Source organism: Amaranthus tricolor, chromosome 17 (assembly GCF_026212465.1).
Source record: "Amaranthus tricolor cultivar Red isolate AtriRed21 chromosome 17, ASM2621246v1, whole genome shotgun sequence".
NCBI classification, from domain to species: Eukaryota; Viridiplantae; Streptophyta; class Magnoliopsida; order Caryophyllales; family Amaranthaceae; genus Amaranthus; species Amaranthus tricolor.
This window is the reverse complement of record NC_080063.1, coordinates 19181492-19209085: the sequence shown is the minus strand read 5'-3', so window position 1 is coordinate 19209085 and position 27594 is coordinate 19181492. Positions and strand designations below refer to the sequence as shown.

General features: G+C 32.5%; 5 protein-coding genes across 5 annotated transcripts; 3 read left to right on the top strand and 2 right to left on the bottom strand.

The window, feature by feature from the left end:
- The first annotated feature begins 1269 nt into the window (after positions 1-1269).
- LOC130804451 (protein EMBRYO DEFECTIVE 514-like) lies at positions 1270-4456 on the top strand. Its single transcript, XM_057668884.1, has 2 exons — positions 1270-1801; positions 3905-4456. The coding sequence occupies exons 1-2, from the start codon at positions 1439-1441 to the stop codon at positions 4217-4219; spliced, it is 678 nt and encodes a 225-aa protein (XP_057524867.1). The 5' UTR covers positions 1270-1438; the 3' UTR covers positions 4220-4456.
- Positions 4457-5680: 1224 nt separating this feature from the next.
- On the top strand, positions 5681-13099 carry LOC130804322 (uncharacterized). Its single transcript, XM_057668716.1, has 11 exons — positions 5681-5993; positions 8211-8403; positions 8485-8570; positions 8885-8969; positions 9103-9181; positions 9285-9415; positions 9517-9603; positions 9737-9849; positions 10327-10457; positions 11520-11633; positions 12396-13099. The coding sequence occupies exons 1-10, from the start codon at positions 5869-5871 to the stop codon at positions 11630-11632; spliced, it is 1143 nt and encodes a 380-aa protein (XP_057524699.1). The 5' UTR covers positions 5681-5868; the 3' UTR covers position 11633; positions 12396-13099.
- A 4766-nt stretch (positions 13100-17865) lies between these two features.
- Positions 17866-20358, top strand: LOC130804380 (uncharacterized). Its single transcript, XM_057668795.1, has 4 exons — positions 17866-18064; positions 18595-18803; positions 18906-18969; positions 19627-20358. Exons 2-4 carry the CDS (start codon positions 18622-18624, stop codon positions 19945-19947), a joined length of 567 nt encoding a protein of 188 aa, XP_057524778.1. The 5' UTR covers positions 17866-18064; positions 18595-18621; the 3' UTR covers positions 19948-20358.
- A 2349-nt stretch (positions 20359-22707) lies between these two features.
- LOC130804084 (ran-binding protein 1 homolog b-like) lies at positions 22708-25450 on the bottom strand. Its single transcript, XM_057668410.1, has 4 exons — positions 25111-25450; positions 24732-24883; positions 24512-24637; positions 22708-23526 (listed from the first exon to the last, which is right to left on the bottom strand). Exons 1-4 carry the CDS (start codon positions 25254-25256, stop codon positions 23240-23242), a joined length of 711 nt encoding a protein of 236 aa, XP_057524393.1. The 5' UTR covers positions 25257-25450; the 3' UTR covers positions 22708-23239.
- Positions 25451-25920: 470 nt separating this feature from the next.
- On the bottom strand, positions 25921-27592 carry LOC130804083 (protein MAINTENANCE OF MERISTEMS-like). Its single transcript, XM_057668409.1, has 3 exons — positions 26723-27592; positions 26220-26639; positions 25921-26123 (listed from the first exon to the last, which is right to left on the bottom strand). The coding sequence occupies exons 1-3, from the start codon at positions 27590-27592 to the stop codon at positions 25965-25967; spliced, it is 1449 nt and encodes a 482-aa protein (XP_057524392.1). The 3' UTR covers positions 25921-25964.
- Positions 27593-27594: the final 2 nt, after the last annotated feature.

The following is a 27594-nucleotide window of genomic DNA, read 5'->3' as shown; positions in this document are numbered from 1 at the left end:
TATCCTCACAATAAGATTGTTTTATTAAAAATTTGTGTACTATTAGGTCGCCCAATTTCAAAGAGGGGAAAGTGAACAAAAATTATTTTATGTTTAAATAGTAAGAAATAACAAGGATGATTGGTAAATGACTTATTATTTGGTTGTTATTTTACGCTCGTGGTGTTCATTTAAATGTTCAATGTATTATCTCTTGGTCGAGTTAATTTTATTTCTTGAATATTATATAAATAAATATCTTGACAATTTGATTCTAAATTAAATGTATGAGTTATTTCTAATCGAATTAAGTCATTCTTCATATATTAATCGAGTCAATTTGACAACTCTATTCTTGGCCTTTTGCTTTGTCAAATAGTAAAAGAACAAGTCCGATTAATGAATTTTAAGTCACAATAAAAAAACTAACAGTATTATTAGCATATTTGTTATTGTTTTTTGGCTTTATGACTCACTTAACAACTTGCTAATCATCTAATATTTTAAAGTGGTTAAACTAGCTAACAATTTAAACTGAAACGTATTATGATTTGCCAAACAAACTCAATGTTTAAATGAACATATTTAGAAAAACTTACGGAAACATTTCTACATATTTTGTCACTTTTGCTCTTTTAAGTTATATTATTTTAAATAATTTATCCATTACAACCTTATAATTTAAATTTTTTTTGACGCATCAATAATTTTTGTGAAATATAAACACCGAAGTATCTACACAAAATCTCGTATGTGGCCGTCTTACGCGTGCGACCAAAAAATATTATACTTGCTGAATTCAAGCCTTAAAACACACATTTTAAGACTTAAAAAGTCAAATCTAATACTTAAAACCTCTACTCCAAATCTCAATATTTCTTCTTTAGAGGCTTAATCTAATTTTTTAACTATCGGTTTTAACCATTAAAACACTCATTCCACCACTTAAAATACCAATTTTAACTCTTAAAACTCTTACCCCATTCCTTAATTTTATGTTTTACTTACATATTTTCAATTGTAAAATATTAATTTCAAGACTTAAAATGTCTATCCCGATGACTATTTAAGACTTAGTTTGTTAAATTTAAAACTTAAAATGCCTATTTCAAGATTTAAAGTGACTAATTTAATATTTATTTAAAATTACAACTTTAAAATTATAAATTATACGTGTGAATGATTGCACATATACGGCTCGTCTTTCTATTTTTTTATTTTTTATTTTTTATTTTTATTTTTGTGTTTCGAATTACACTTTATTAATAAATCTATTCTGTATTCAAGTTTGTAAAGTGGGAGTAGTGGGAGTGAGAGTAGTGTTTTACTATCGCTAATATAACTGTGCATGCTTCATAACTTCCCTTCACAAATCAGCCGCAATTTCTAACACTTCCTTTAAAAACCCTAATTACATAGAGAAGTCATTCAAATTACTTAGCTTACAAACCCCTAAATAATGGCGTCGATTGTCACCGAAGAAGAACCCATTACCACAACAGAGGATATGGATCTGGAGAACCCGGAACCCGTTTCAGAAGATGGAACTACTAAAAGAGTCAGAGAAGAAAATGAGGAAGAAAACAATGGCGTTTCGAAGAAGCTGAAAGTTGAGGATGATAAGTCTGTTGAAGAAGTGAGGATGGAGAAGATTGAAGAAGACAAAGAAAATGGTGAAGAAGAGAAAGGGAAGGAAGAGGATCAAAAGAAAACGGATGAACCAGTTAGTTTGGGTCCGAAAACATTCGGATCATCTACTGATATGTTTGAATATTTTTACAAGTTGCTTCATCACTGGCCTACAAATGTTCAAGTCAATAAGGTAATACTAATTTTGATTGTTTGTATTGATATTTGAAACCGTTTAAAATGGGATGTTTGTTGAATTGGGTATATCTTTTGTAAGTATAATTATCATTTTGATGTTTGAATTTGTTTATTATAGTAGATTTATGTTTGTTGAATTGGGTATTTTGATTTGCAAGTACAGTTATCTGGGTTGTTTCAATCAAATATTATTGCTTTTTTTGTTTTTTCTTTTGAAATTGTTATTTGTGTGTTTTTTGTCTAGGATGAACCCTAATCAAATCAATAGTGAATTGGTATTTCTTTGTCATGTTCATTTTTTTCTAGTTTGGAGAAGTGTTTGTTTATTAGGAATTTAGGATTAGGGTATTTCAGTTGCAATAGGTGGTTTTTCATTCCCTTAGAAATCTGCTATATGAGATATAGTTAAGTGCATTGTGTAATTGATGGCAGTAACACTGTATTGGAATAAGAGGAAATCGAAAGAAAGAAAGGGATGGGAGGAAACCATTTCCCCCCCCCCCTCTTATTTAGGGGTAGTAGTTTGTCACACGCATTGGACTCTTCAATTTACATCAAGTACGCTTGCAGTAGGACTGCGATAGCATAAGTGTACAGTACACTTTGCACCAAAAATTGTATTTTTTTTATAATTTAGCGACACATGCCTGTCCCGAGTCTTGGTGACGGAGGTAAACACCACCTCTCCGATGTTGCCATAGTATAAAAATGCGGTAACGGTCGCGATTGCAGTAATGAAAAGGTGATGCGGTTGTCATAACGCCAAAATATTGGTCAAAACCATAAGATATGCTTTAATATGGCCCAAAAATGCTTTTTTTACACCTTTACAAATTACAATGCTGGAAATATCGGTTTGTTTATTTTGAAAACCTCTATAGTGCGGCCAATGCGATGCGATGCGATGCGATTTGGCCTTGTTTTTACTCTATGAATGTTGCTGATATTTTGAGGGAAAATTTGAGCTTTTTCTCTCTTCTTCCTCTACCCTTTCATATTAGTATCTAAACAAAGTGTGAATGTCAAAAGTAAACCCAAATAGTGTATGATAACAAGGGATTCTATATGGGACTTGTGACGAGGAAAAAAATGTAGTGGTAGATAGTATGTACAATAGTAGGGAAGTATAGCCCTCATTTTTGCGGGGTTTCTTAATCACCTCAACTAAGGAGAAGTAATTCTTTTGTATGCCTAGTAAGTAGGATTGCTAACTTTAATGGCGCCAAGGCGGTTAAGTTTACTGTCATAGACTTGCAATTTTCTTGTATCGACAGTTAACACTACTGGTGTTATTGCTTACAGTACAGCCTGGATTGTCAACTTACTTCTGCGTTAGTGTCATCCGATGGTTCTGTTTTCTTTATGGGTTTTCTCTCTCTATTCGAACTTCAAATCTGTTCATCCCTGTTTTTAATGTCCTCCCTATCTTGTTTTATCAAATTGACCATTTAAATAATTCCTCGTCTGCTTCGTTTAGGCATGTGTTTGTAGTAGTTTCCTAGACATCAACACTTTGTTTTGTGATCTTTAAGATATGCAATTGTTGTGACATTCATGTATAAGAAAATTGAACTTGTGGTATATGGGGCAATATCAGTTACTGAAAAGTTTATTTTGCACCCTTAACAGATATTTCAGTTTGAAACTGAACTCACAAGTCCCATTGTAATTGATTTAAATCATATAGAAACATATATGTTCTCAAATATGTCGGGCACTATTGAAGATTTTGGAACGAGCCGCCTTAGGTAGATCTGGCTTGGATATCTCCATGTTTTTGTTTTCGATTCCAAGATTAGTTGATTTAAATATTAAATTTTCGCTCATAATTTAACCTAATAACTAGTATTCCGCAGATTGTGCAAATATGTATACTAATTGCTTTTAATCCGTTTAGTGTATTGTTTCTATTCAAAGAGAAGTGAATGACTCGTGTATTATAGTTTATATATCTATCCCTAAACGGATTCTATTTCAATTGTAATGTGTTTGATTTCAGCGGTGTATATACATCGTCTTTTTATATGTGCATTCATCACAAACTCGGTTTTTGTTCCAACTCCGCCTTAATAGAATGCTTTGTATTTCTTTCTTCCAGTATGAGCATATGGTACTTCTGGACCTGATAAATAAGGGCCATCCTGAACCCCAGAAGAAGATTGCTTCCGGCATTAGTGCCTTTGAGATCCGCCAGCATCCAGAGTGGAAAAGTCGCTGCTTTTTTGTCGTAAGAACTGATGAGTCTGTTGAAGACTTCAGTTTCAGGAAGTGTGTGGATCATATTCTACCCTTGCCTGAAAACATGAAGATTAAATCCGATGTGAACAAAGCACTTGGTGGTGGAAAGAAACATGGTGGCGGCAGAGGTGGTCGCGGTCATAGCCGTGGAAGAGGTGGCAAGCCTCGAAGGTGAAAAGATCACCGAAGTCGAGAAGTTTTTATGCTAGATGTTATGATTCTACTATAACTATGTCTCTGTTTTGTTGCACTATATCATGTGGAATTATTATCAAATTTTGGTAAGAGTTTTATGTTTCGCCAGCTACTTTGTGTCATCTCTCTTGAGTTAATGCAAACTGTAACAAGAAACTCGTGGAGTGAACGAGACATAAGAAGCTAACTTTGTCATCATGTTTGATTTCGCCAAGCAGTACTCTGTGCATTCCTAACATGAAGCGAAACCAGTAAGAATACGGTTGGATCAGGTTGCCCTCGGTTTCGGGTGGGAAAATTATGCAGCGAACGTTCAAAGCAACATAAGACTTCATGTTGCACTCATTCTGATGAAGCAAATGGTGATGACTGATGAGACTTGATAAAAATGCTTTCTGAAGCTTTGTTATGCAACTTATTGTGCTATAATTAAGTTGAAAAGAGCATTTTTAAACTGCCATTTATGGAAAAAGCTTGTGTGACCTAAGTTATGATGGTTAAAATAAGTGATTATTTGATAACTTTCACTCCCTAATTATATTCCTAACCTTAATTCAACAAGTGGAAAGTTTCACTTTCTTACATGATGATGTGATTTTGGAGAGTGCAAGATGAACAAATAAGTGATTATTTGATAACTTACAACTTTATTTTTAGAGTCATAGCGAAAAAAAAAAAAAAAAACTTGTGCAACAAATGTATTATTCGATTTGGAGTAACTTAATTAAGAATATTTTATGTTTGAAAATATGAGATCGTTTTTATCAACTAGAATGCACGAACAATCTCATTAACTAACAAGTAAAAATGCAACACATTAAGCATTAATATCATTGTCAAATCATGCCTGAAAAAGCCTAAATAGTCGCAGGTTGTGCCTTAGTAGTCTGCCTTTGATATTATATGCCAATCGGGTTGGGCCACAGGCAATCAGGCATGTTTGCCCGTTTTATTTGTTTAAGTAGGAAAATAGCATGTATGGCTAGTTGTGTATACAAACTTTATGTTGACTTGAACCACTTCTCAAAACTTGTAAATGTGGCACACTTCAAGCACCAAAAATCATGCATCACGTGGGTTCAACTCTATATATGTGTTTTGTTGTGTCGTGCCAACACACGTATGCGGTATGCCAGTGCGACTCGTGTCCACCTTTTTGTTTATCTAATATCTATATCATACATTTTCTTTTTCATTAACTTATTTTTTTTAATAAGACTCGATAAAGTTTAAGCTACTGTTTCATATGCTAATAATTTCTATCGGTGAGTTATTCAACTCATGTATAGAATGCGTTTCACAATCAAAACTTTTCATCCAAAAATTTACATAAAGTTTAGGAAAATATTTTTAATGTGATAATATTCTATTCATAAGGAATGGTGTAGACGTGTAGTTACCCCACAAGGCCATATGCCATAAGACCTTAAACAAATGGAGTAAGAGTGTCAGTAAGACCCAGGTGTAAGTTACCAATTTACCATTCCACTATTCGGGTCTACAACATTCAACAATAACTGCTTATCTTGCTCTGATTCACTTTGGGCGAAATTCGAAAACCATTTCCACCCAGCTTCGCAATATAGAATCAAAGCAAACCAAACCAAACCATGGCAGTGAAGATGAACAATGCTACTAATTTTCTTTCATAAAATCTTCATTCTAGTTTCTGAAATTTCTTGTTTTCACTGGGGTTTCAACAAGATGATGTCTCCTAAACCAAATTCTGAGGATCGTCACTCTATTTATTCCAGGTAAAAAGAATAAAGAAAAGACCCAATCTTATTTTATCTTTTAAAATTTCGCATTGACTGGAGGATGATGAAGAACCCTAATTTCTGAAATTTTATTGATCATATGTGATTTTGTTATTTTCATGTTTAAGATTATGTTGGTGGACTTGATTTTGCTATTGGGTATTTGTTGAGCTCCAATACTTTATATCTGAAACTTTCTTCAGCTTGAACAGAGAGGATGACATTGATGAAGAACTCTAATTTCGGACTCTTATTGGTTTTGACAAATGATTTTATTTGTGATTTTGGTCATTTCGTGTTTAAGATTTTGTTGGTTGACTGATTTTAGCAATTGGGTACTTTTGATATCCGAAACATTTTTTTCAGCTAAAGTAAATTAATGAGGATGAGATTGACGAAGAACCCTATTTTCTGACTCTTATTGATTTTGACATATGAATTTTTTTGTGATTTTGTTCATTTCCTGTTCAAGATTATGTTGGTTAACTAATTTTAGCAATTGGGTATGTTTTGAGCTCCAATAACTTATGTCCAAAACTTTATTTAGCTCAAAGTAGATTAGAGAGGATGAGACTTTAGTTATCTAATGATCAAAAGAAGGATGTGTACTTAAATGTGTTAGTTTGCGGTGTAGTAGAGTTTAACTAGTCCTTGAAGACTTTGGTAATTGATCTGAGGAATGAAGGAAAACTGTGGATTTTTGCCGGCAAGGTCTTTAGCTGATTCTTTTGATTCATGTAGCCGAGCCCATGTTTTGGGTATATGCTTAGGCATTGTTTCCGGAATAAGGTTGACTTGTTCTCAACTTATCATAGTGTAAAAATGCTGTAACGGTTGCGATCGCGATAACAGAACGCCGATGCGGTAATGGGAGTGATGCGGTTATCATATCGTCTAAATATCGGTCTGAACTATAAGATATTCCTTAATGCGGCCAAAACCTTTACAATGTGGCCGATGCGATGCGATGCGATGCAGCCTTGTTTTAAATCTATGCTTATTCTGTTGAATTCTCATATTTTTTTAGTATTGAATTTGTAAAAGACTAGAACTTAGAGCCGACCTAACCTAAGTTAAGCTGGGATAACTTATTTGAGCTTGGTGATGCCGAAAGGTATGATGAATCATTTCAATTCGATATTGAAGCATGGATGCGCCTATCTTTTGGGATTATGGTTTTGATTGTCGTTTAAACGTTAATTCTTATGTTGGGTTTTTGAGGAGGTTTTCATATAAATGCTTTACTTTGCATGGTTTTCTAAGATAATGATTAAGTAGTTATTTTCGGAGTTTGGCAAAGATCAATTTGTAGACAATTAGACATTGTAGTTTTAGCTGATAGGGGGACATCAACTCATGGAAAATGTATTTCAGACATTGTTTTGAATGGATTGGTTATGAAGGTCAAAGATTTATTGGGCATTGAATTTGACGGTTTGGCAACAAATATCTCAAGCTCTTTTTGTATTATCTTTAAGTTTGTACTTGGCACTTGGCATCTTGTTATTCATGCTTAAGAGAAGGTCGATTAATACCCTAGTAGAAAGTGAACCATTATGGCTTTTTCTTTGAATCTCAATTGTAATTCAGTAGTGAGTGAAGAAGCTTAAGAATAAGATGTCTAGCAGGAAATGTAGCTTTTGCCTCCCACACTGATTTAGTCCTTGGTTAATTGATGAAGAGTTGAGTACTCTTTTTAGCTGATTCTGCATTACAAATTTGACCAATATTGATGTGGGTGACTTGGTGAGTGTTGGAGGGGCTATGTGTATGTGGGGGTTCTGTTTCCATTCTAATCAATAGCCACAGCTATATGCATATATTAGTGACTAGTGGGATCAAGATTTTTTCAGAAACACTAAAAATATCTTGAATAAAGGATATGAAGCGCTTTTCAACATTTCTGGTTTCGTATTAGAATGGATTAAGCCACAAGTTAAATGTCCTTTTTTTTGAACTGATACGAGTTATATATACTTTTTAAGATGTGAATTCTTAGTTCTATCATTGTCACCAAATAAAAGGAAAAGCTGCCTTTTAAAAATATAGACAAATGCTTTAGTTTGTTCATCGTCTTTTCAGCATCTAATACGAAAAGTTTAAAAAGTTTCTTTTTTTTTTGTGAATTTAATTTTTACCCCTTTTAGCATGTTGGTTGAGCAATTTACTTCCACTTTCATTGTATAAACTAATTCCCGATGATTTGTTCCACAGGCAAACACCTCTAAGAATCATACATTTTGCTGGAAATTTTATGCGAATATGGTCAATATATTCTATGTACCTGTACTTTATGCAGTCGGAATCTTCAGTAGTGCTTTTTATCTTCAGTTGCATGGTGCCATCATCTATCGTCTTGTTAGCTCTGCAAAAACCTTGGAGAGGAAGGCCACTGTCCAATGCTCAGGTTCGGCTATGAGGAAGCATATGTATAAACATGCGTACTATTTTCTCTAATCTAACTTTAAAATTCTCCTAATTCTTCCAGATTGTTCCCTCCATGATAAATGGAGCCATAACAGCGTTGTATTTCATCCTTTGGGTGAAAGGGGTGAAAGCATGTGGCCCTCTTCGGTATGTGGTACATTTTCAACTTATGATGAATATCTTCATATCTATTTGACCGCTACTATTTGAATATATGCAAACTCATCTTTGAAATCTGTTTGTTCTGCGGAAATTTTGAGTTGCTAGCATTCATCAACAAACCCGAAATTTGAACTTTATATTCTCATCTAGTTATCTGTTGTATTAATTAGTGTTTCCTTAATTTTTTTTTATCAATACTATCTATGCTTGCTGCCTTTTCTTTTTCTGGGGTTGTTTAGGATTCCTAACAATTTAGTTTGAATGCCATGTTATTTAACTATTATAGCTGTTCAATTCAGAGCAATTCTTGCAGAGTACTCCGGTGCTGTCCTTGGAGTAGTATCTGCAGTTCTTTATGGACGTAAGGGTCATATTTGGAAGAAGGTAGGTTGAAGCATCTAAGTTCTTATTACCTAATGTCAATTTCAAGCTATTATTTTGTCAGAATCTGCATTTCAGTAATCAAATTAAATTACATATTCGTCTTATGTGAAATAACTTATATCCGTTATTCCAGGTTGGTGGGTTTGTAGCAATGATAGCGTCTCTCTATTTCTTATCTCAAGGATGGGCCATGGCAACTTATTCTCCATTTAATATCCTTTGGTTCACTTATAGGTTACTTTTATTCCCTGGTTTGCTTTTTGATGCTGATAAGAAAATATCGATATTGGAGTTGTTAACTTAACCATAGATTACCATTCCGAGAAAACCAGGATATGGATTCTCAGAAGGAAAATGTATTGGGAATGAGGGAAATGGCTGTTCCTATGTTTGCAGGAATATTATCAGCTTTCAGAAGAGTAATTACACGGCGCATTTCTATTAAGGTGTCAATCTACATAATTATTGCAAAGTTCTTATTCTCACAATTTATAATAGTCTCGTAATCTCGTTTATAATTTCTCTGTACCGTATTTATGATTCTCAGAATCAGCTTAAAAGGCGTCTTCATGCCATTACCATTGCTTCTGCTACATGCTTCATGTTTCCAGTTGCCATGTGGGACATAATATTGGTGATCTACTGATCTTACCTCTCTAGTTCATCTTAGTCTTGTTTTTTAGAATGAAATGAGCACAAATTTTTGTTTCAAGTATAGCTTATTTTCCCATTTGGCTTTTAATGTATGTTGTTCTTGTGTACTTCAGGGAACAACACCTGATGGCAATAAAGAATTTACCTTTTCCACATGGCCTTATATCAGCACCATCATTTTTGGGGTTATTTTGATATTCTATGTTGAGAATATCGCAGAAGAAAGGTGTGTAATAAGTGATTGTACTTATACCCGATATTCATGGATCTTTCTATGACATGCACATGACCCGTGAAAGTAGAATGACACTTGTGAGTTGTGCAAGATAGGAAGGTCGAGTACTCGAGTTGTTGTATCATTGTTTGATCTTGAAAACTTCACGTTGTGCTTGTGTTTTTTTTTTTTCTCCATTTTTCGTATTTGTCTTTTCACCGGGAACTTATATCTAACTTAATAACCTATTGAAAATTTGATCTAGACGCTAATTAGGATTTGCGGCCTTTGATAAATGATAACTCTTTGCCTTGTATAAATTATCTGTTTTATCTTTGTTTCCCCGAAATTGTATCTGATCGAATCTTCAGGGAAACAATATTGGTCTTGAATTATTGAAAATAGAAATATTCTTGAAGTTAAAACTTATTCAGTACTTTGGTGCTATAAATATGGCTGACAATTGACAAAATCTTTCCGTCTTTGTAGGTTGCACATGGTTTTCTCATCTCCCAAACATCTTATGGTGGCCGGAGGATGTATCATTGTAATGGAGATAATGTACAAAATGGACTTTTCTCTGGCTGGATTCATTATTTGCTGTGTAGTTCTTGGTTTTGGTATGGTTTAACTCTTTCAAACGGTCTGATTTTCGGAATTATATGATAATGCAGGAATTGAAAGTGAAAATATTTCATTTTGAGATTGCAAGAGTCTAGTGATACAGAGTGGCCTTTATAGTGGATGTTTTCAGTTTCTATAACTTCAGACTTAATTTACCATAGGATACTCTATACATTGTCGTTAATTGACAATATCATACTTGTCTGTTAAGAAATGTGCCATTTCTTCTTAATTTGTCAGCTTTTTATTTTTATTTTAAGCATAAAATCTACTTCGTTTACTATTTGTATTCCAAGACTTCATACTCTTCTATAATTTGTACCTTCCAAAAAAATTGTCGAGAGGTATGACAACTGTCACATGATTCACTAATCTTCTTGCAAATCATACATAAAAAAAAGCAAATTATGGTCGGCTTTGGGATATTTTTAAGGTCATTTTGAGGCTTGAGCGAATCGTGAATTTTAAAAACGAATTAACTGGCGAATCATGTTACATTGGGTATGACGATCTGCTTGTTTGGAGAATGGCCTCTATGAGAGAGTGTTAGGTCCCACCATCCGTTTCATGATTGGCATTTTCTATTTTAGTCCTCTCTGTCCTCTTATCTGGGGGTTATCTTTATGGGCTTTGAGTTAGAGTGAGAAAATTTAAAAATACTATAAGAATTTTGGGAAGGAAGTGCGTGTAAAAGAATTTTTTATGTCATCTTGTGATCGTTTTGGCTGAAAATAAAATGAGAATTCAAGTTGATATCTTGGTTGAAATTATGTATCTACTTTGGTTATTAGAAAAATCAAATGCATTCTCCGTTATGGGTATGAGTTGTCGTTTTTCTTCCCTCTCAGATCCTAATCATGGTTTTCCTATGAGCGAGATACACTGGGTATGATGATGATGAGAAAAATCAAATGCAATTTGAGTTTTTCTTTGAGTTCGGTTAAATGTTAATCGCGATTCGAGATTATCATTTTACTTCAAATTTTATGTTTGAACATGAGATTTCTTTTTTTTTTTTTTCTGGCCTGTTAATCAATATGTACATTGATGGCTAACAGGGATATATGAAGCCACTTCTTTAGAACGTCCACGGAGAGATTCCCAACAAGCTTCGGATTATTCAGATAATCTGTTTGAGGACCCGGTTCAGATATCATCTTTACCAACTTAAAGTACGCTCGCATGAAACTTGCTAATGAGATAAGTTGTGTTAAATTATAGATTTTTATATTGGTTTGCATTGACAAATCAATCTCACACAGTCAGTTGAAGTGTGATGATTCCTTATACTAAATTTGTATTTCAATATCTGTTCATGTTGTGCCTTTCTGTTTTTCCAGCACCGGAAATTTCTTAATTGAATTTCCTAACATAATCCCGAATGTCGGTTTACATGAGCTTACTACGACTTGGCAATTCATGATTAAAATATTTGCCTTCATACTCGAGTCAACCAACAATAGAAGTGATTCTGGCTATAAGTAAAAAAATACCACTCAGTGTTACATTTTTAAATTTGTAGCTAAATGCCTAAATAAATACACAAATTATCAAATGAGTCAGTCTCATGATGAGACCATCGCATTCAGGTGATTCAATGTACATTTACTGTCGTAAAGTGATCTCTTATAACCTTAAAGTGTAAAGTGATCTCTTATAACCACCTTAAAGTGATCGTTTTTATAGTCTTAGAGTGATTACTTATAACCTTAAATTTATCACTTAAGATCTTAAAGTGATCAATTAGAGAAATTGATTAATTATATGGCTTGACTCATGATGAGACAGTCTCATACAAAACTAGCCGTAAATAAATATGTGAAAGTGCTCCCTTTTTGGCTGTAGAGAATTGATCAGGCAGTTAATCACTTTATCTCATGTAATATGTTCTGAGGATTCATTTTTGCTTGAATATGTTCTTGTTCTTAATTCAGGGGCTACTTCGCTGGACGATCCTTCCTACTTGTGCAATTGTGTTATTCATTTAGAAATCAACGTGTTTGAAGTCGGAAGTCAACTACAGCTCGTGAACATTCATGAAAAAGTTAGATTTTGATCGTGGCCGATAAAACATAGAAGCTCAAAATGAACTTGCTGGAGCAAATAAGGTAAATTCTCATGCTCGTCCATCAGCATTTATAGGTTCTCGTTGGGAAAGGCGTGTTAACAACAATCGAAGAAAATGTGCATTATTTGATGAAGAGAATACCCTTTGCTGCAGAACAGTTTATAGGACTCAAAATTGTTATTCATAGCTAATTCTTTCCAATATGAAAGGAACAAAAGGAAAATTGATCTTGTTTTTTGAATCTTTTCCTATATCTTTGTTGCAATTGTGTTTAGCTTTCGTGATGTTATCCCATTATATCTATGAAAGGAAATTCGTGATACTTACGCCCATTTAGGTATGCCTTATGGCATGTTCCGAATAGCGTCTACTCCCCACCCCGGGAATGGCCTCGTGATCAATGATAACCGTCAATTTTTCGCCCCCTCGCCTAAGATATGTTCATGGTAAGATTTTCGGGCCTCTTGGTCCTGACCTAAAATCATGGCTTGGGCACTACTCATTGAGTTATATTTTTAAGGGTCATAATAAAGAGAAAGGAACAACAAACCCTTGTGAAAAATCCGAGTATATGATATATATGTTGGACTTGATAAATTATTTTAATAATGTTATTAATTACATTAAAATACAAATTATTCTAATAAACATCTTTAGATAAGTAAACACTAAACTAAAGTATTTTTACTATTGATAATTAATTTAATTTTTTATTGAAAAGACGTGTATGATCATACACAAACATTTATAACAAATTCTTGTGAGATACAATCTCTTTGAGAAATCATTTCTAATTGGGACGGTCCATTGTATATTTTTTAAAATATTGTAAGTAGGCATTAAGAATGATGTAAGTAGATATTTACGATATTGAAAGTAGACATTAAGGATATGATAAGTAAGTATTAAGGATAATATAAGTAGATATTAATAATACGGTAAATAGGCATTAATCTTTAAGTTCACAAAAGAAAGAATCAACCCAAACTAATACATTTATAATATTAGTGACACGTTTACTCTAAGTTGACCCTTGAACTCTTCTGAAAGGCATTCGGAAATTAATATAAATGTCATCACATAAGTTGCTAGCACTTTGTGACTTTGTGTTGCATCTATTTTGCCCAATCAACTTCAGCTTTAGATGCATACATTTGCCCCAAACAAACAAATTTATCTAAAAACCAACAAAAAAAAAAGTCTAAACAAATTATTGAGGACCAAACAAGAGCAACAAAGTTTATTTGGCAATTAAATTGTTTGTTTATTTAACCGACTGATAGTATTTATGGTCTTGTAATGATAGCTCATTCGACTTATGAACTGTAGGTTCTACTTGTCAAGTACAACTAACAAGACAAAACATGATCCGCTTTGGATCTAGGTAAGGCATTTGCCTTGCCGATTTGATTAAGCACGAACACGCCCCATGCCCATATCTACGCATGTGTTAAGCAGGAGCGAAGTCAGCTAGTGACAATGATGTCAACTGACAACATTCCACCTATGTATAAAACTAAATACATAAAAATATTGTTATATGTACTAGCTAAGTTGATTAGAGCTTTATTGTTTGATAGCACTTACTTAGGTTCAATTGTTCAAACCTCAACATCCACATTTTTTTAATTTAGAAAGAAGACTTATATTTTTCTTTTATAAAGTATGTTTGGTTTCGGTAGTAAATTATTTGTTTTCTTAATTTGTATAGGCTTGTTTTCTTAATTTTTTTAGACTAAATTTGTTAAAATTTCTTTTGATTTCTAATTTTTTAATTATTTGTTTTAAAAATTTTTCAAATAATTATATTATGTGCGATTTTTCATAATTAGAAAATTCGACGTGGATAATTACCATGTTAACCACAATATTATTAGATATAACTTTTATTTTTATTTAAATTGTTAACAACACTTGAATTTTTTCTAAATTCGCCACCGAACTATTAAGAACTTATTTGAACATAAATCTGTAGAGTAGCTCTATGCCCAACAAAATAAGTCCAAGTGGTTAACAAGGCATCATCTAAAGGGTATTATTTATGTACGCAATAATTTTTTATTGATTAAAATATTTTAATTGATTAAGATGGTTTTTTGTGTTTTTTTGGTGTTGCTACATCAACTTTTCATGGTCAATTACATACAATTGTGACCATATTCTATTATGAATTACTTTATGAGATAAAAATATCATTATCAATTCCATCAATATATTTTGTCATAAAGTAATTTAAAAAACAAAAGTATAGAAGTGCACGGTTCTTGATAATGAAGCTTTGCATGACATATATTTCAGGACTTTGTATATCACACTCCGACTCCTAGATGTAATTTTGTAGCCTTGTTATACCATACTTCCACATATTGTCTCTAATTATGTTGATTTATGTTGCCATATTAATTTTCTCATGTATCTCATTATATAATTGCTTAATATTTATATAATTGAATCTTATTTTTTGGGATTAAAAATTTAATATTGTTGTTGTACTTCCTCCGTTCTAAAATGCTTGCAATATCTGACGTTTCACATAGTCTGTTGCACTAATTCAATTCTTAAAATCTCTAAATATGTATAATAAAAAATTATTTAATATTAATAATCTTTGCATTGAGACGAATCAAACAAAATTTCACTTGACTTTAACTTATATATTAAAAATTAATCACAAATTAAGAATGATGAATAAATAGTATATTATCGTGTAATGTTGCTAGTAATTTAGAATGGATGAAGTAGATTGTATATTTATTTATGAAAAGGACTCCAGTTTACTACTCCCTCGTTTCTTTTCAAATTTTCCATTTGGATTTTTGACACTATTAATTATTAACTCTTATTTTGTATTTTATTCTTAATCTATAAGTTAAAACACACTCAAATGAGATCTTCGTCCCAAAATAAAATTTATTAATATTTAGTTTTTATAATTTTTAGTTGTATACAATTAAAAATATTAAGAATAGTATTAGTGCATTGGCAAATATGTCCAAACTAAATGGGACATTTAAAAGAAACAGTGGGTGTACTTCGCTCTAGAACCCAAAGTGTCTTGTAATGGGCCAGATTCGAACTTGGATATCAAACGGGTCTCTACTTTGATCAGCAGGCCAGCAGCTGATTGGACCCGACCCATTTAATCTAGTGGTAGATCCAAAAAAAAATATGTGGGCATGTGGGGTACGGATTAAAGAAACGGGTAAAAGTTGCATTGTCATAGACAGCAAGGAAATTAGGTTAAATCACGAGGCAAATCAAATCTATTGACTTTTTGATGAAAACAGCATGGGACCCACACATGTTCCCTCTGCGTCAGATCTCAACATAATTATAACTAACGCGTGTGCTCACTCTAATTATATACTTCCTACCCTAGTTTCATGTACTACTCCCTCAGTCCCTTTTCTATTCTATTTTTTAAAAAAATTTAATTAAAATTTTTTAAAATATATATAGATGATAAAATATATTTATGTAAAATTTTATTAGATTTTTTTAATGTATAATTTTTATTATATATTTTTATAAATTTTTATAATGCGTATTTAGACATATTAAGGTTTAAAATTTACTTTGTAAATTGTGTAAAAAGTAAACGAGAAGAACAAATAAAATTGAGGAAGAAATATTTTATGTAAAATAAAAAATACATCGACGAGACGAAAAGATAAATTAAATATGAGTGGTTAAATGAGAGAAATGTACTCACATTTTTATTATTATTTGTCGTGCTTAATTTACTATTTTTTTCTTTAAGATACTTATTTTACCGCTGTGTTTGAATCTCATTCACGTATAATGATCCTTTGGTTAACAATTTTAGTAAGTAAAAAAAATCTAATTACCTCTTGTAATAATTCCAAGTCGTCCATGTCTAAATTGAAATGTCAAATGTGCAATCAAATAAGAAAATTCATAAATTTGACCAAGGAAGTAATTTTCACTCATATCAATCAAACGAGTGACTTTTCTCTTATTGATTAAACTAAGATTTTATTTTCTTTGAAAAGCAATTAGATTTAATTCTCAACTAATCTTTCTTTTTTCTAGACCAACTCTGTGATAAAAAAGTTTAAACCAAAATAATTATTTAATTAAAATAGAATAATGCTGCGAAATATATATTATTACGACCTTTAAAAAAAATGTTATACGTGTGCATAAGTGTCTTCCATATATATAGACAAAAACATCTACATTTGTGAAAAAGAGATTAAGTCCGGTGTATTTAGGAGCTGTTTGACTGTCTTAGTCTAAGCCCATCCGTAATTTACGCTCTTAAAAAAACTCTATATGGGCTTTCTTGGGCCCTTCCTCCAATTATTTTATGTGGATATTCTATTCTTTGTCTCCTATTTTATTTTTAATTATTAAGTATTATTATTAATTATTAATTTTGATAATTGTTAATTATCATAGTGGGAGTATCATGATTTACAGAAATCACATTTGCATCATTATAGAACATTTTATATGAATTAAAATTCAACAAATGGAAGGTATCATTTAAATTGATTTATTTAACATAATGTAGTATACACTTATAAATCTTAAAGTACTCACTTATAACGTTAAAGTGATTACTTATAATTTTAAAATAATCACTTTTTTATAGTTTAAAAATGATTACTTATAACCTTTAAACGACCATGATCTTAAAGTAATTAATTAAAATAATAAGCTAATTATATGGGCCCGTTTAATGGTGAGACGGTCTGATACAAGACGAGCTGTTTTTTTCCCACAAATTCTTTTTGAGAGGATCATATCGTGAGACGCTTTTCATATATATGAATTTAATAGCACAACTAATACAATTATTAACATATGATCAATTCCACGTTTTGCGGTATCCTAAGAATATCTCTTTCTTTTTTGAAAAATGGGTTGAATGAAATTGTGAAAGCATATTTACAACGATTAAATAAAGTAGAAAACTAAATATATTTTAAACTTGGTGAATAGAATTGATTTGATAAAACCACATGTATCACAAGTAAAACCGAACTCTCTAACAAAAAACCTAAATAAATTAGACTAAATATTACTCTACAATAACAATAACAATGAAAATGAACCTAATTTTCTTTTTAAAAAATAAACTAATAATCACATCATTTTTATAAATATAATTTTATCGTCTTTTAAATCTCCTCGGACTATAACATAATTTTTTTGCAGATACACCAAATATAATCACTACCTCTATTAATTTTTTTAAAAAAGAAGTTGAACACTAATCCAATTTTACTAATCAAGTAGAAAAACAAAAAAAAAAAAAAAAAAAAAAAAAAAAAAAAAAAAAAAAATAGTTAACAAGAAGTTGCCAACAAAGTTCCATTTCCCTCATCCCGACAAGCACACGACGTCGTATATATTAAAACGCCATCGTTTCATGAACTTACTAGGTCATCTAAACTTCATAGTGGCTATAAATGTTTGATTTCATCCCCAATTTTTCTTTCGACTTTTCTTCCACAAATTCCCATTGCATTCTTCCGTCCATCTTTTCGGAGAAAAATTTCCGCCCAGGTATTATTTTTTCTTTCTCCTCATATTATTCTCAGTTTGACCATCAACTAACTATTAAAATTAATTAAATTCGTAAATTAATAAATATATATTAAATTTGAAGTTATATTAATATTATTTATATCATCTAAAATAACATTAAATTAGCAATTCACCACCAAAATAAGCGTAATTAATGTTCCAATTTTTGGTCAAACTAAATTATTGCATATTTATCTTTTTATTTATAGCGTTTATCCATTTAAAAAATAATTTATCTAGGGCTCAGCTTTTTAAAAGAATCAGTTTTTGCGTTTTTTTTATTAAATCTAGATTTCCTTGGTTTTAGCTCGTAATTTTTGACTTTTAGTTGAAATCTAGAAATCAGATCTAGCATAAGAAAAAAAAATTGAATTATTAAAAATTAGTAGTAATTGTTTACTGAGTAGATCTTGTAGAGACAATTCACTAGTGATATAGTTACGATCTAGGTATTTTGATGAACATCTGAAGAGGAATATTGATTTGATTTTTTTGGTGTGTGACTTTAGGCGTTCATAAACAAAAAAGGAAAAAAAATGAATCGGTGGGAAATTCAACAGAACGCCGTCGTGGTAGGTTGTTGCGAAGAGATGAGGAGCCCAGTTGCCGTATCGTTATCGAATCGTAATGGATCGGGTTCGGTTCTTGTTTGCCCTAAACCTAAACGAATCGGGTTTTTAGCTAGTACTCTTACTATGTCATTGAGATGGCAGCGAAGGTAATTTTTTTAAATAAAATGATTATTTTCTATTTTGCTAATTAGAAGTTTTATATTTGTCTGAGTTTATTTCTTATTATTTTTTTTTTGTGTGGATTTTAGCCAGCAAGCAGAGGTATATGATTCAAAAGATGGAGCAGAGCTTCTGGACATGATACTTAGAAAGGTAATTTTTCAACAAATGTGTAAAATTAAGTTTGATATATTTTATTTTCTGGGTATTGAATTCAATTTTGAAATTGTAATTTTTCCTATGTGATGTATTTTATGTTTATTATCACTGAATAGAAATTTAAAGTGGATATAATGTTTTTTTAAAAAGGTTTGATTGAAAGTTGAAATCATTTTAGACTTTGTTTTGTGATTAGAGGAGTGTACTAAATTTCTTAGCTTTACTGTATTTTGGGAACAGGTAAAAATTAGTGGGTACTTCAACAAAAAATGTTTGAAATTTGTAAAATTGAGCTTACTTTCAAATTTGGGATTTATTAAATTTGGCTGATTAGAGATCTATAAATCTTCAAAATTTGATGTATTAATGGGTGTTTGTTTTGAGATGATGATATATAATTAATTAGAAAGTACTCCTATTACACTGAAAAGATTATTGTGAATCATAATCACATGCTAGTCTATCTCACGAATCACAAATAAAAAAGCGATATTCGCTTTTAGGTTATTTTTGAGCCATTTGAGTGAATCGCAAATCCAAAAAGGCGAGCGAATTATGTTTTACGTTGTGAATAATTAATGGAAATCTTTAAGTAGCTTGTTTTCATAGATGATGACTTTTCACTAATTTAATTTTGTGTTGAAATTTCAGAATGATGTCCATGGTGAAGGAAAACGCATAACAAAAGAGATAGCATCATCCCCCCCATTTTTTTGCGGATCACCACCTTGTAGAGTTTCTAATCCAATAGTACAGGACTCGCAATTCGGGGACGAAAATTTATCCCCATTATCGACTTTACAACTCGCATCATCCCCTTCAACGACCACATCTCCTTCACCTTCACCATCAGCTATGAAATCCGGTGGTGTTAGGATGAAGTTTGGTCTCAAATCGCCCACAGTTAGAGTAGAAGGTTTTGATTGCCTTAACAGGGATCACCAGAATTCAGGCATCACTGCTATGGCGTAAAAAGAAACATAAGAACAAATTCGTTTGGATAAATGTATATACAAAGCTCAACTCAAGTGAAGCTGCCATTGATCTTTGATCAATTATGGATTTTTTCGAGATTTTGGTGATTAAGAACCATAAATTTTTTGTGATATAGATAAATTGGTTTAAGAGAGAAATTTGTGTTTGCCATTGTGTATATAGGATGTGGTTATTTTACTCTTAAGTCTAGAATACTAAGGAGAGATTAGATGTCTTAGAGATTCTGGTCTCTGTTTTTTTGTACTATATATACTTCATATAGTATTTGAGAAAAGATTGCAAGAGGAATTTGTAAAGACATGCCATTGAAGTGGTCTGACTGATCTTGTAACTTATGGTGTAAATAAATGCTCATTTGCTTAAAGATGAAGAAGAATCTTTTATAAAGGTATGGTATATCATGTTCTATCTCTTTTTTATGCCTTGTTCATAGTTTTAATGAGTGAGATATAATAACGATAACGATGCTGAATCATGTCGAATGGACATGGATACAATACAAAGAATAAATGGATTGAAGAGATATGCGAAGGACCGTCTATGAAGGCATGAACATCTCTTACTAGTTATCTATTACTCTCTCAGTTTTCATATGTTCTTCTTAAATAGAATTTATAAATTTTAGTGTTAAGTTTTGACTATAATTTCTCATCAATCTATAAAAAGAAACATATTCATGTAATATTTTGTTAGTTTTATCTCAATATATACTTTATAAATATCAACTTTTTGTGATTTTTAAAAACTAACAATTAAAATTATTTGATTTTTAATTTGCTTTAGAATCTAAAAAAAATAAATAAGAAGAATAGATGAAAATAAAAGAAGTATTACCTATCATAAAATTTTCCTATTTTAAAGTTTTAACCAAATTATTTTGACAAATGAATAAATGATCATTTTTTCAATTTATGCTTCTTTCCTTCCTAATAACTAATGAGTAATTGTCAATCAAGACTATTCATTGAATTGATTTGAAGAAGGCAACAAGTTGAAGACATGAGGTTTGGTACTTTGGTTTGAACAATTCAACCATATGTTCATTTATTGGACGAGTGGTTTAAGTCTTTTTGATTGAGATCAGACTTTGGGAATTAGTAATCCAGTCAATTTCATGACAATAAATTTAATTTTTTATGGCTAAACAATACCATACATCACATTGAACTTTATCAATTAATATTTCCAAACAATACCAAAAATATTAATTTTTTATGGCTAGCTACGAAATTGACACCATTTTTTTCTTTTCATATACTCCCATCTATTTAAAATATGTGAACCAAATAATATTTTACAGTTTACACTTTTCAATACACTAATTTAATCGTAATACTTTTAATTATGCATGATAAAAAATTATAAAAAATTAAAATTAATAAAAATTACATTAAAATGAATTAAATAAAATTAAAAATTTTCATATTTAAATTACATATAAAAAATAAATACAAATTAAGAATTCTCTATTTATAAAATTCAAATCTCAATATGACACAACATCCTAATTTTTTGTTTTTTTTTCCCTATGATGGGGTCAATTGTCATATTTGCTTGAACTTAAGTATGATAGTGATGGGCATAAGACAATTAGTTACAGCTAAGAAAGATTCAAAGTTAGGTACTAAATAACTTACAAGATTAATGCTTTGCAATTTGCATGATCTCATTAGATTTTCAACTTAACTTCTTCATCATTGTTTGCTGGTGAGATAGAGATATTCTTTACTACTTTTCCATTACATCAAATTTGTTTATAAACATTTGATAAGAATACTAACAAAAATAAAACATATGGATATAATAAAAAATAAGTTGAATGTGCAAATAAGAATTTAAGCAAGATTATGAATTATGACCAAAAACAGAAATTATGATAAAAATTTTGTCGTAAGATGAGTCCATGTAAAAGGTTTTTATTATGATGAAAGTTTTTATTATTGAGCTATTTAACCAAGTATGAGTCACGTCTAACGGTAAAACCGTATTATACAAGAATTTTTGTGAATAAGTAAAAGATAAATTCTTTCTTACATATGAAATAACTAAAAAATATAGTTATCCTTATTACATGTTATTTTTGTTTTCCAAACAACATATACTACTATCAACTAATTTACCAACACTTATTATGCAAACTATTAACCCAAAATTTTACTCAAAACATATATATTAGTTTACTCCATTATTAGATATATAAGTTAATACGATCCATTATCCACTTGGTTGCCTTAATATTGTTGAACTAATATTATCAATTTTTGGGTTTAAACCTTTCTATTGGCTTTCCTAATTAATCAATCCAACCAATCTGACCAAACAATAAAACAAGTCTTGGCCCAAAAATAGAGGTACTCATTTAGACCATTTTCAGGCCAAGTATTTAAAATTAGGTTAAAATCAAATCTTGTCTCCAAATTGGATTTGACATTGTTATAAATCAAGTTTTGAAGCTGGATGAATTTCGATTGATTATACAAGACCAATAAAAGTCGAACATCGGATGTTTTGAAGACCTCAACCCAAAAACATAACTTGAATAAACCAAAGACAAGAATGTACAGTAACCAAGGCCCATAATTTGGTTTCAATTTCAGATCCCAACCTTTTGAATTTTATTAGGTCGAGTTTTAGGTTAGGTATTTCAAGTCAAGTCATTAAACCTGCAAATTCCTAAGTGAATCTCTGCATCATAAAGATCAACAACAAAATATAGGTTGAAAGGATACCAAGACATAAAAAATGCCCATACTCCTATTGAATCAGTAAAAACTCGAGCAAAGGCTAACAGAAAGCCTTACACTACACAAGCAGTCTGTTTAGACTTCCAAACACTACATTGGCAATTAAACACGATATCACATACCCCAAAATCCAAATACTAACCATACAATAAGATAGAATGAACATGTACATCAACTATAAGGTACAACACTCTCGATCACCCAAGGCGAGCATAATAAAAGCCTCAAGTTTAAGAGGTGATTTGAATAAAAAAATCATCTCAATTAACAATGTCTAAAACCATATAGCAAAAAACCCCTCATGAAAGAACGATTTCGACAATCAACACTATAATAATCGAACAAAGTCCTCAACACTCAAGTAAAAGGAATACCAATCACTAAAACACAAGCAAAGCTCTATGTGCATGTTCATGACCTAAAAATACTTGAGAAAACTATAATAAACGACAACCCATTTGGGACCAAAATAATGACTACCAAAATATAAGTGCACAATGAAGGACACCTTGAAAAAGTTAGAATCAAGGGGATGAATCTTCGCTCTTCTTCTCTACGTCATCCTTTTTCAGCTCGGCTTTAGTTTCCTCTGCTGGGGCAGCTGTTTCTTTTGCTGGAGAAGCTTTCTCCTCTAAAGCAGCTGTTTCGTTTGCTGGAGACGCTTTTTCCTCTGGAGCTTTGTCCTTGCTTTTCTCTTCTCCAAAGCTCAGCTTCTCAAGAGCTTCAGCAGTGGCAGATGCATCTTCATTCTCCTCTTGCTTCTTTTGTGATTCCGCAACCTCTTGGAACATCTCCATGAAGTTCTTGCAATCTGAAGCGATGCAATTTACGGAATCAGAAAACAAGAAAAAAACACATGTTGTACCGAAAGAATATACTTGGCATATAGGCATCGAACAAGTCATTCAATAAATCATGATCAAAACAATAAAAATTTCCAGCAATCACCATTTCACGTCATTGAAAAAGGTATACAAACAATCGCAGAATACTACCAATAATTATCAACCCATAAATGTTAGTTCTCCTACCATTCAATCCATGCATTTGCATAGTTTGTACTTCCCCAAGTTTCAAAACCCACTTTCCATAACAAGTAATCACCATTTAGTCTACATATACTCGAAAATTTTGTAATTATAAACAATGCTAACGTCTTCATCACAACAATATATTGATAGCTACATGAACCAAAACAAACAAGTGCAAGATAACGTCACTCACAAAGATTATACCTTATTCTCCCTATCTAATAGTACCATACACCCCAATAAAATCATTTTTTTGAAATTGATAAACTAATTAAATAAATAAATGGGAGTTCAGTTATTACAAATAGGAAAACAGAAAGCAAAATCCATGAAATTGTACAGACGATTGTAGAACTTTACAAGATAGCCTGTGAATTTAGCCTAAAAGATCCCACTTTGTACAAATTATTTTAACTCCACATTTAAGTCACATTATTCAGCTCTCAAGGTAACAAAACTACTTAAATACACTGAACACCTTGAAATATTTGAGTCCCCACTCAGAATCTTTTTGTGATGTTGATATGGAAAATTTTCATCCCCTCTCAACTAAAGCTCTTGCCTCCCCTCTAGTTACAAGAAACTTTGGTTTCCATGTTTATTGAATTTATTGATGTCCAAAATCAAGCTTAACAATCAGTGATAAAAACAAATTTCAACTACACCAATCTACTGATCAAAACCAGTGATTGGAGCTCAAAATATCAAGATATAGCAAGAATAATTGTAAACATTAATAAGGGCCTACAAGAATCAAAAACTAACTTTCAATAGATGCAAATCGGATGCAGAACATCTCCTCCTTTAACTCCCCATCAGCATAATCACTAGCATGCCAAACACAAGACTTCTCATTTCCAGCATGTTCTTGAACCGTCATACCCGCAGTAACTACAGAAAGGAAAGATGATAAAATTGAATTAAGACATCAACAAAGAAATAAATGAAAAATGAAAGAATCTTGAAATTATTTAAAGAAACATACTGAGATGATTAGCACAGATTTTCAAAGTCTTAGATTGTCGCATAACCAATCGAACTTTTCCGCTAACTTTATGTTTAAGAAACTTAACAGTGCCAGAACCTCTCTCTTTCCATTGATTGCCATCTTTATCAAATCTGTAAAGCTTCGACTTTCTATGCAATAACAATATCCAGAAACTCTAATTAGGTATAAGTAAAGAAAATCCAAGAAATCGGAAAACAAGAAAGATGAACCCTAGAATAATGACGCAACCAAATTGAATTTTGAATACAAAAAGAATTAGATAGACAAAACCCTTAAAGATAAAACCTTGAATGATGTAAACCACCAATTGAATAAAGAAAACGTAAAATTGTAGAAGAAACGAATGTAAAATTACAGATCGAGCAGAGTATCTTCGTCTTCTTCGCCAGTAGTAACAGAAACCTCTTCAAGTTTAATGATAGGAGCAATTTGAGCACCGGTGTCTTCTTCTTCCGCTTGAGTTTGTTCTTCTTCGTTGTGCTCTGGATCTACTGACGCCATTAATGGGAGTCTGGGAAAGCAATGGGCAGAGGAGAGTGGCGAAAGTATGGAGAGAAAAAAGATTATGCAAGAGCGGAAATGGGAAAGTTGAGAGATGATGATTTAAAAAGAGTGATCCTTTATTTGTTAATATTTGCATTGCTTATTATGAATCTGCTGACGGTAATCCACTATATGACTGTTTGATTCTTTCGTTAAGGAAAACATCGGGCGTGCATAGTGTATATAAAGATATATATATATGTTGGGTGAATAGAAATCATTTTGTTCAACTATTAATGAACGACAATTCATCCCCACTGCCGCCAGTCCATTAACATTGGAAAAAAGTAGTTGACAATTTTTCCAGACATATAAAAACACATTTTACTAATAGGATTATGCTTTAAAATAAACTATGCAGACCACGACCACTACAGCGTAATAACACCGCTGAAGATGTTATAAATTTAGATAGTCCATAGTGTAACATAATGTGTAAATCATTATTCAGTTTTACTATAAAAATTGTAGATGGGATTCAATTCATAGATAGTTCATAGTTATACTATTGTGTACGTCATTACTATAGAAATTGCAGATGAATTCAATGTGTATACTAATGTCGTAAAGTAATAAAAGCATTGATGTAAACATGAATTAAATTTAATGTAAAAAGCGTTGATGTAAATAAATAGATGCATTAATGTAAATTAGTTTAAATACAGACTATGAAGGGTCATGCCCCTTAAAAGCTTGCCATTCGGCAAATAAATCTTTAACATTATTAAGATATACATCTAAAGTATGTCTTTCCTGGGGGTTCATTTCCGCAACAGGAGGCAGTCTCGCCAATGGAGCGACTCGACTCGGCCATTCATTCAAAAACTGGAAAAAAAGGGAGAAAGGGTGTGAATAAGATATTAAACAACATCTAAATAACACAACGACATAATAGAAAACAAATAAATTCAAAAAACTTACGTATTCCAATCTGATTTCAGTTAGACCAAAACCGGCACTCGGTCTTTCGCCGGGGACGACGTATGGGTGTGAGCACTCTCTGAACCAGTCAACGTAACTAGGATCAGCCTCTGATGGAACAGATGCTCGATGAAGTGCCTGATCATCAAGGCGGGCACTATAGGGGAACCTACTCCATGCTTCCACGTACACAGGCGAAGAAGCAAAGGTCACGGAGTAGGTACCGTGTGCCGGTCGTAGAGCCTGGGTTGGTCTTAAAGGAGGGGGGGGAATAGCCTGCACAAAGTCGATCTGTCGCACTGTCCTCTCTGGCAAATACACCTCGACGATATCAAAACAAGTGATACCCCCGATGAAGGTGGTGCGTGGATGCTCCTTCATCAATGCCCTTGGAGAAGTTATGTACGGAGTCCATTCCACCTGCATACAAGCCAAGTTAACATATAAAAATAATCTAAAATTAAAATAACATGCATAAGAAAGTATGATGTGATGTACAACACCTGAGTTTCCGTCATAAAATCCAGTATACTCCTGCAGTCCCTCAGCCTGTTGATCTCACGACCTGGCTTGGGCGTGGACCACATCTCCGCCCTAGTCTTATTAGGCACATCTGCACGGCGAGGATGAGGGCGAAAGGCGGGAAAGTACTCGTAGATCCATGTCTGAAGCAATGTCAGGCAACCCGCAATAGTCTTGCAACCAGCCCTAGATGCCATTCCCAGTTGGCGATACATGTACGCCAGCGTCACCGCACCCCAAGCGATCTCATCCTGATCGACGTTGACGGCAAGTATCGGGTGAGGTCGCATGCCAGTTCTAGTCTTGTCCGCCAGCAGGGTAGAGCCGACAATAGCCATGTAGTAGGCTGTCGATTGGGTTTCCATAAACTGAGACCGATGACACAACTTTATTACTTCAGCAACGTTGATGCAGCCGCAGGTGAATATCCCTTTCCGTCGTAGCTCGGACATGGGCTCTCCAAATAGATTGGTAATACCGACCTGCCACTCTCCCTCAGAAGGCTCAGCCGGTAGAGAACCTTTAATGCCTATGCCCAATATGCGTTGCACGTCGTGCAACATAATCGTCATCTCCCCCCATGGCATGTGGAAAGTGTTCGTATCCGGCTGCCATCTCTCCACGAAGGCCGATATCAAAGCACAGTCGATGTGCTGGTGCATAACATATGGTAGACGGCCGAGGGGAGTAGCAGGTAGAACATCGTACAGTGCATCGGTCATATCCTGTAGTCCGATGATCGCCTCCAACGGCTTCTTCCTACTACGGCATTCCAGAACCGGAGGCGTACGCTCAGAGCCTTCAAAAATAAGTTTAGCTATGTGCCCGCCATAGCTGGGTATCAGACGCATAT

What these genes read in the sequence shown, in the direction of transcription:
- LOC130804451 (XM_057668884.1), top strand. Translation starts at nt 1,439, where the DNA reads ATGGCGTCGATTGTCACCGAAGAAGAACCCATTACCACAACAGAGGAT. An exon ending in CAAATGTTCAAGTCAATAAG is followed by an intron (nt 1,802 to 3,904) that starts GTAATACTAATT and finishes TCTTTCTTCCAG; the next exon opens with TATGAGCATATGGTACTTCT.
- LOC130804380 (XM_057668795.1), top strand. Translation starts at nt 18,622, where the DNA reads ATGAATCGGTGGGAAATTCAACAGAACGCCGTCGTGGTAGGTTGTTGC. An exon ending in TCATTGAGATGGCAGCGAAG is followed by an intron (nt 18,804 to 18,905) that starts GTAATTTTTTTA and finishes TGTGGATTTTAG; the next exon opens with CCAGCAAGCAGAGGTATATG. An exon ending in TGGACATGATACTTAGAAAG is followed by an intron (nt 18,970 to 19,626) that starts GTAATTTTTCAA and finishes TTGAAATTTCAG; the next exon opens with AATGATGTCCATGGTGAAGG.
- LOC130804083 (XM_057668409.1), bottom strand. Translation starts at nt 27,592, where the DNA reads ATGCGTCTGATACCCAGCTATGGCGGGCACATAGCTAAACTTATTTTT. An exon ending in ATTTTATGACGGAAACTCAG is followed by an intron (nt 26,640 to 26,722) that starts GTGTTGTACATC and finishes GCTTGTATGCAG; the next exon opens with GTGGAATGGACTCCGTACAT. An exon ending in CTGAAATCAGATTGGAATAC is followed by an intron (nt 26,124 to 26,219) that starts GTAAGTTTTTTG and finishes CTTTTTTTCCAG; the next exon opens with TTTTTGAATGAATGGCCGAG.
- LOC130804084 (XM_057668410.1), bottom strand. Translation starts at nt 25,256, where the DNA reads ATGGCGTCAGTAGATCCAGAGCACAACGAAGAAGAACAAACTCAAGCG. An exon ending in GAAGATACTCTGCTCGATCT is followed by an intron (nt 24,884 to 25,110) that starts GTAATTTTACAT and finishes GTTATTGCATAG; the next exon opens with AAAGTCGAAGCTTTACAGAT. An exon ending in CCGATTTGCATCTATTGAAA is followed by an intron (nt 23,527 to 24,511) that starts GTTAGTTTTTGA and finishes GCATCGCTTCAG; the next exon opens with ATTGCAAGAACTTCATGGAG.
- LOC130804322 (XM_057668716.1), top strand. Translation starts at nt 5,869, where the DNA reads ATGCTACTAATTTTCTTTCATAAAATCTTCATTCTAGTTTCTGAAATT. An exon ending in CGTCACTCTATTTATTCCAG is followed by an intron (nt 5,994 to 8,210) that starts GTAAAAAGAATA and finishes TTTGTTCCACAG; the next exon opens with GCAAACACCTCTAAGAATCA. An exon ending in GAGAATATCGCAGAAGAAAG is followed by an intron (nt 9,850 to 10,326) that starts GTGTGTAATAAG and finishes CCGTCTTTGTAG; the next exon opens with GTTGCACATGGTTTTCTCAT.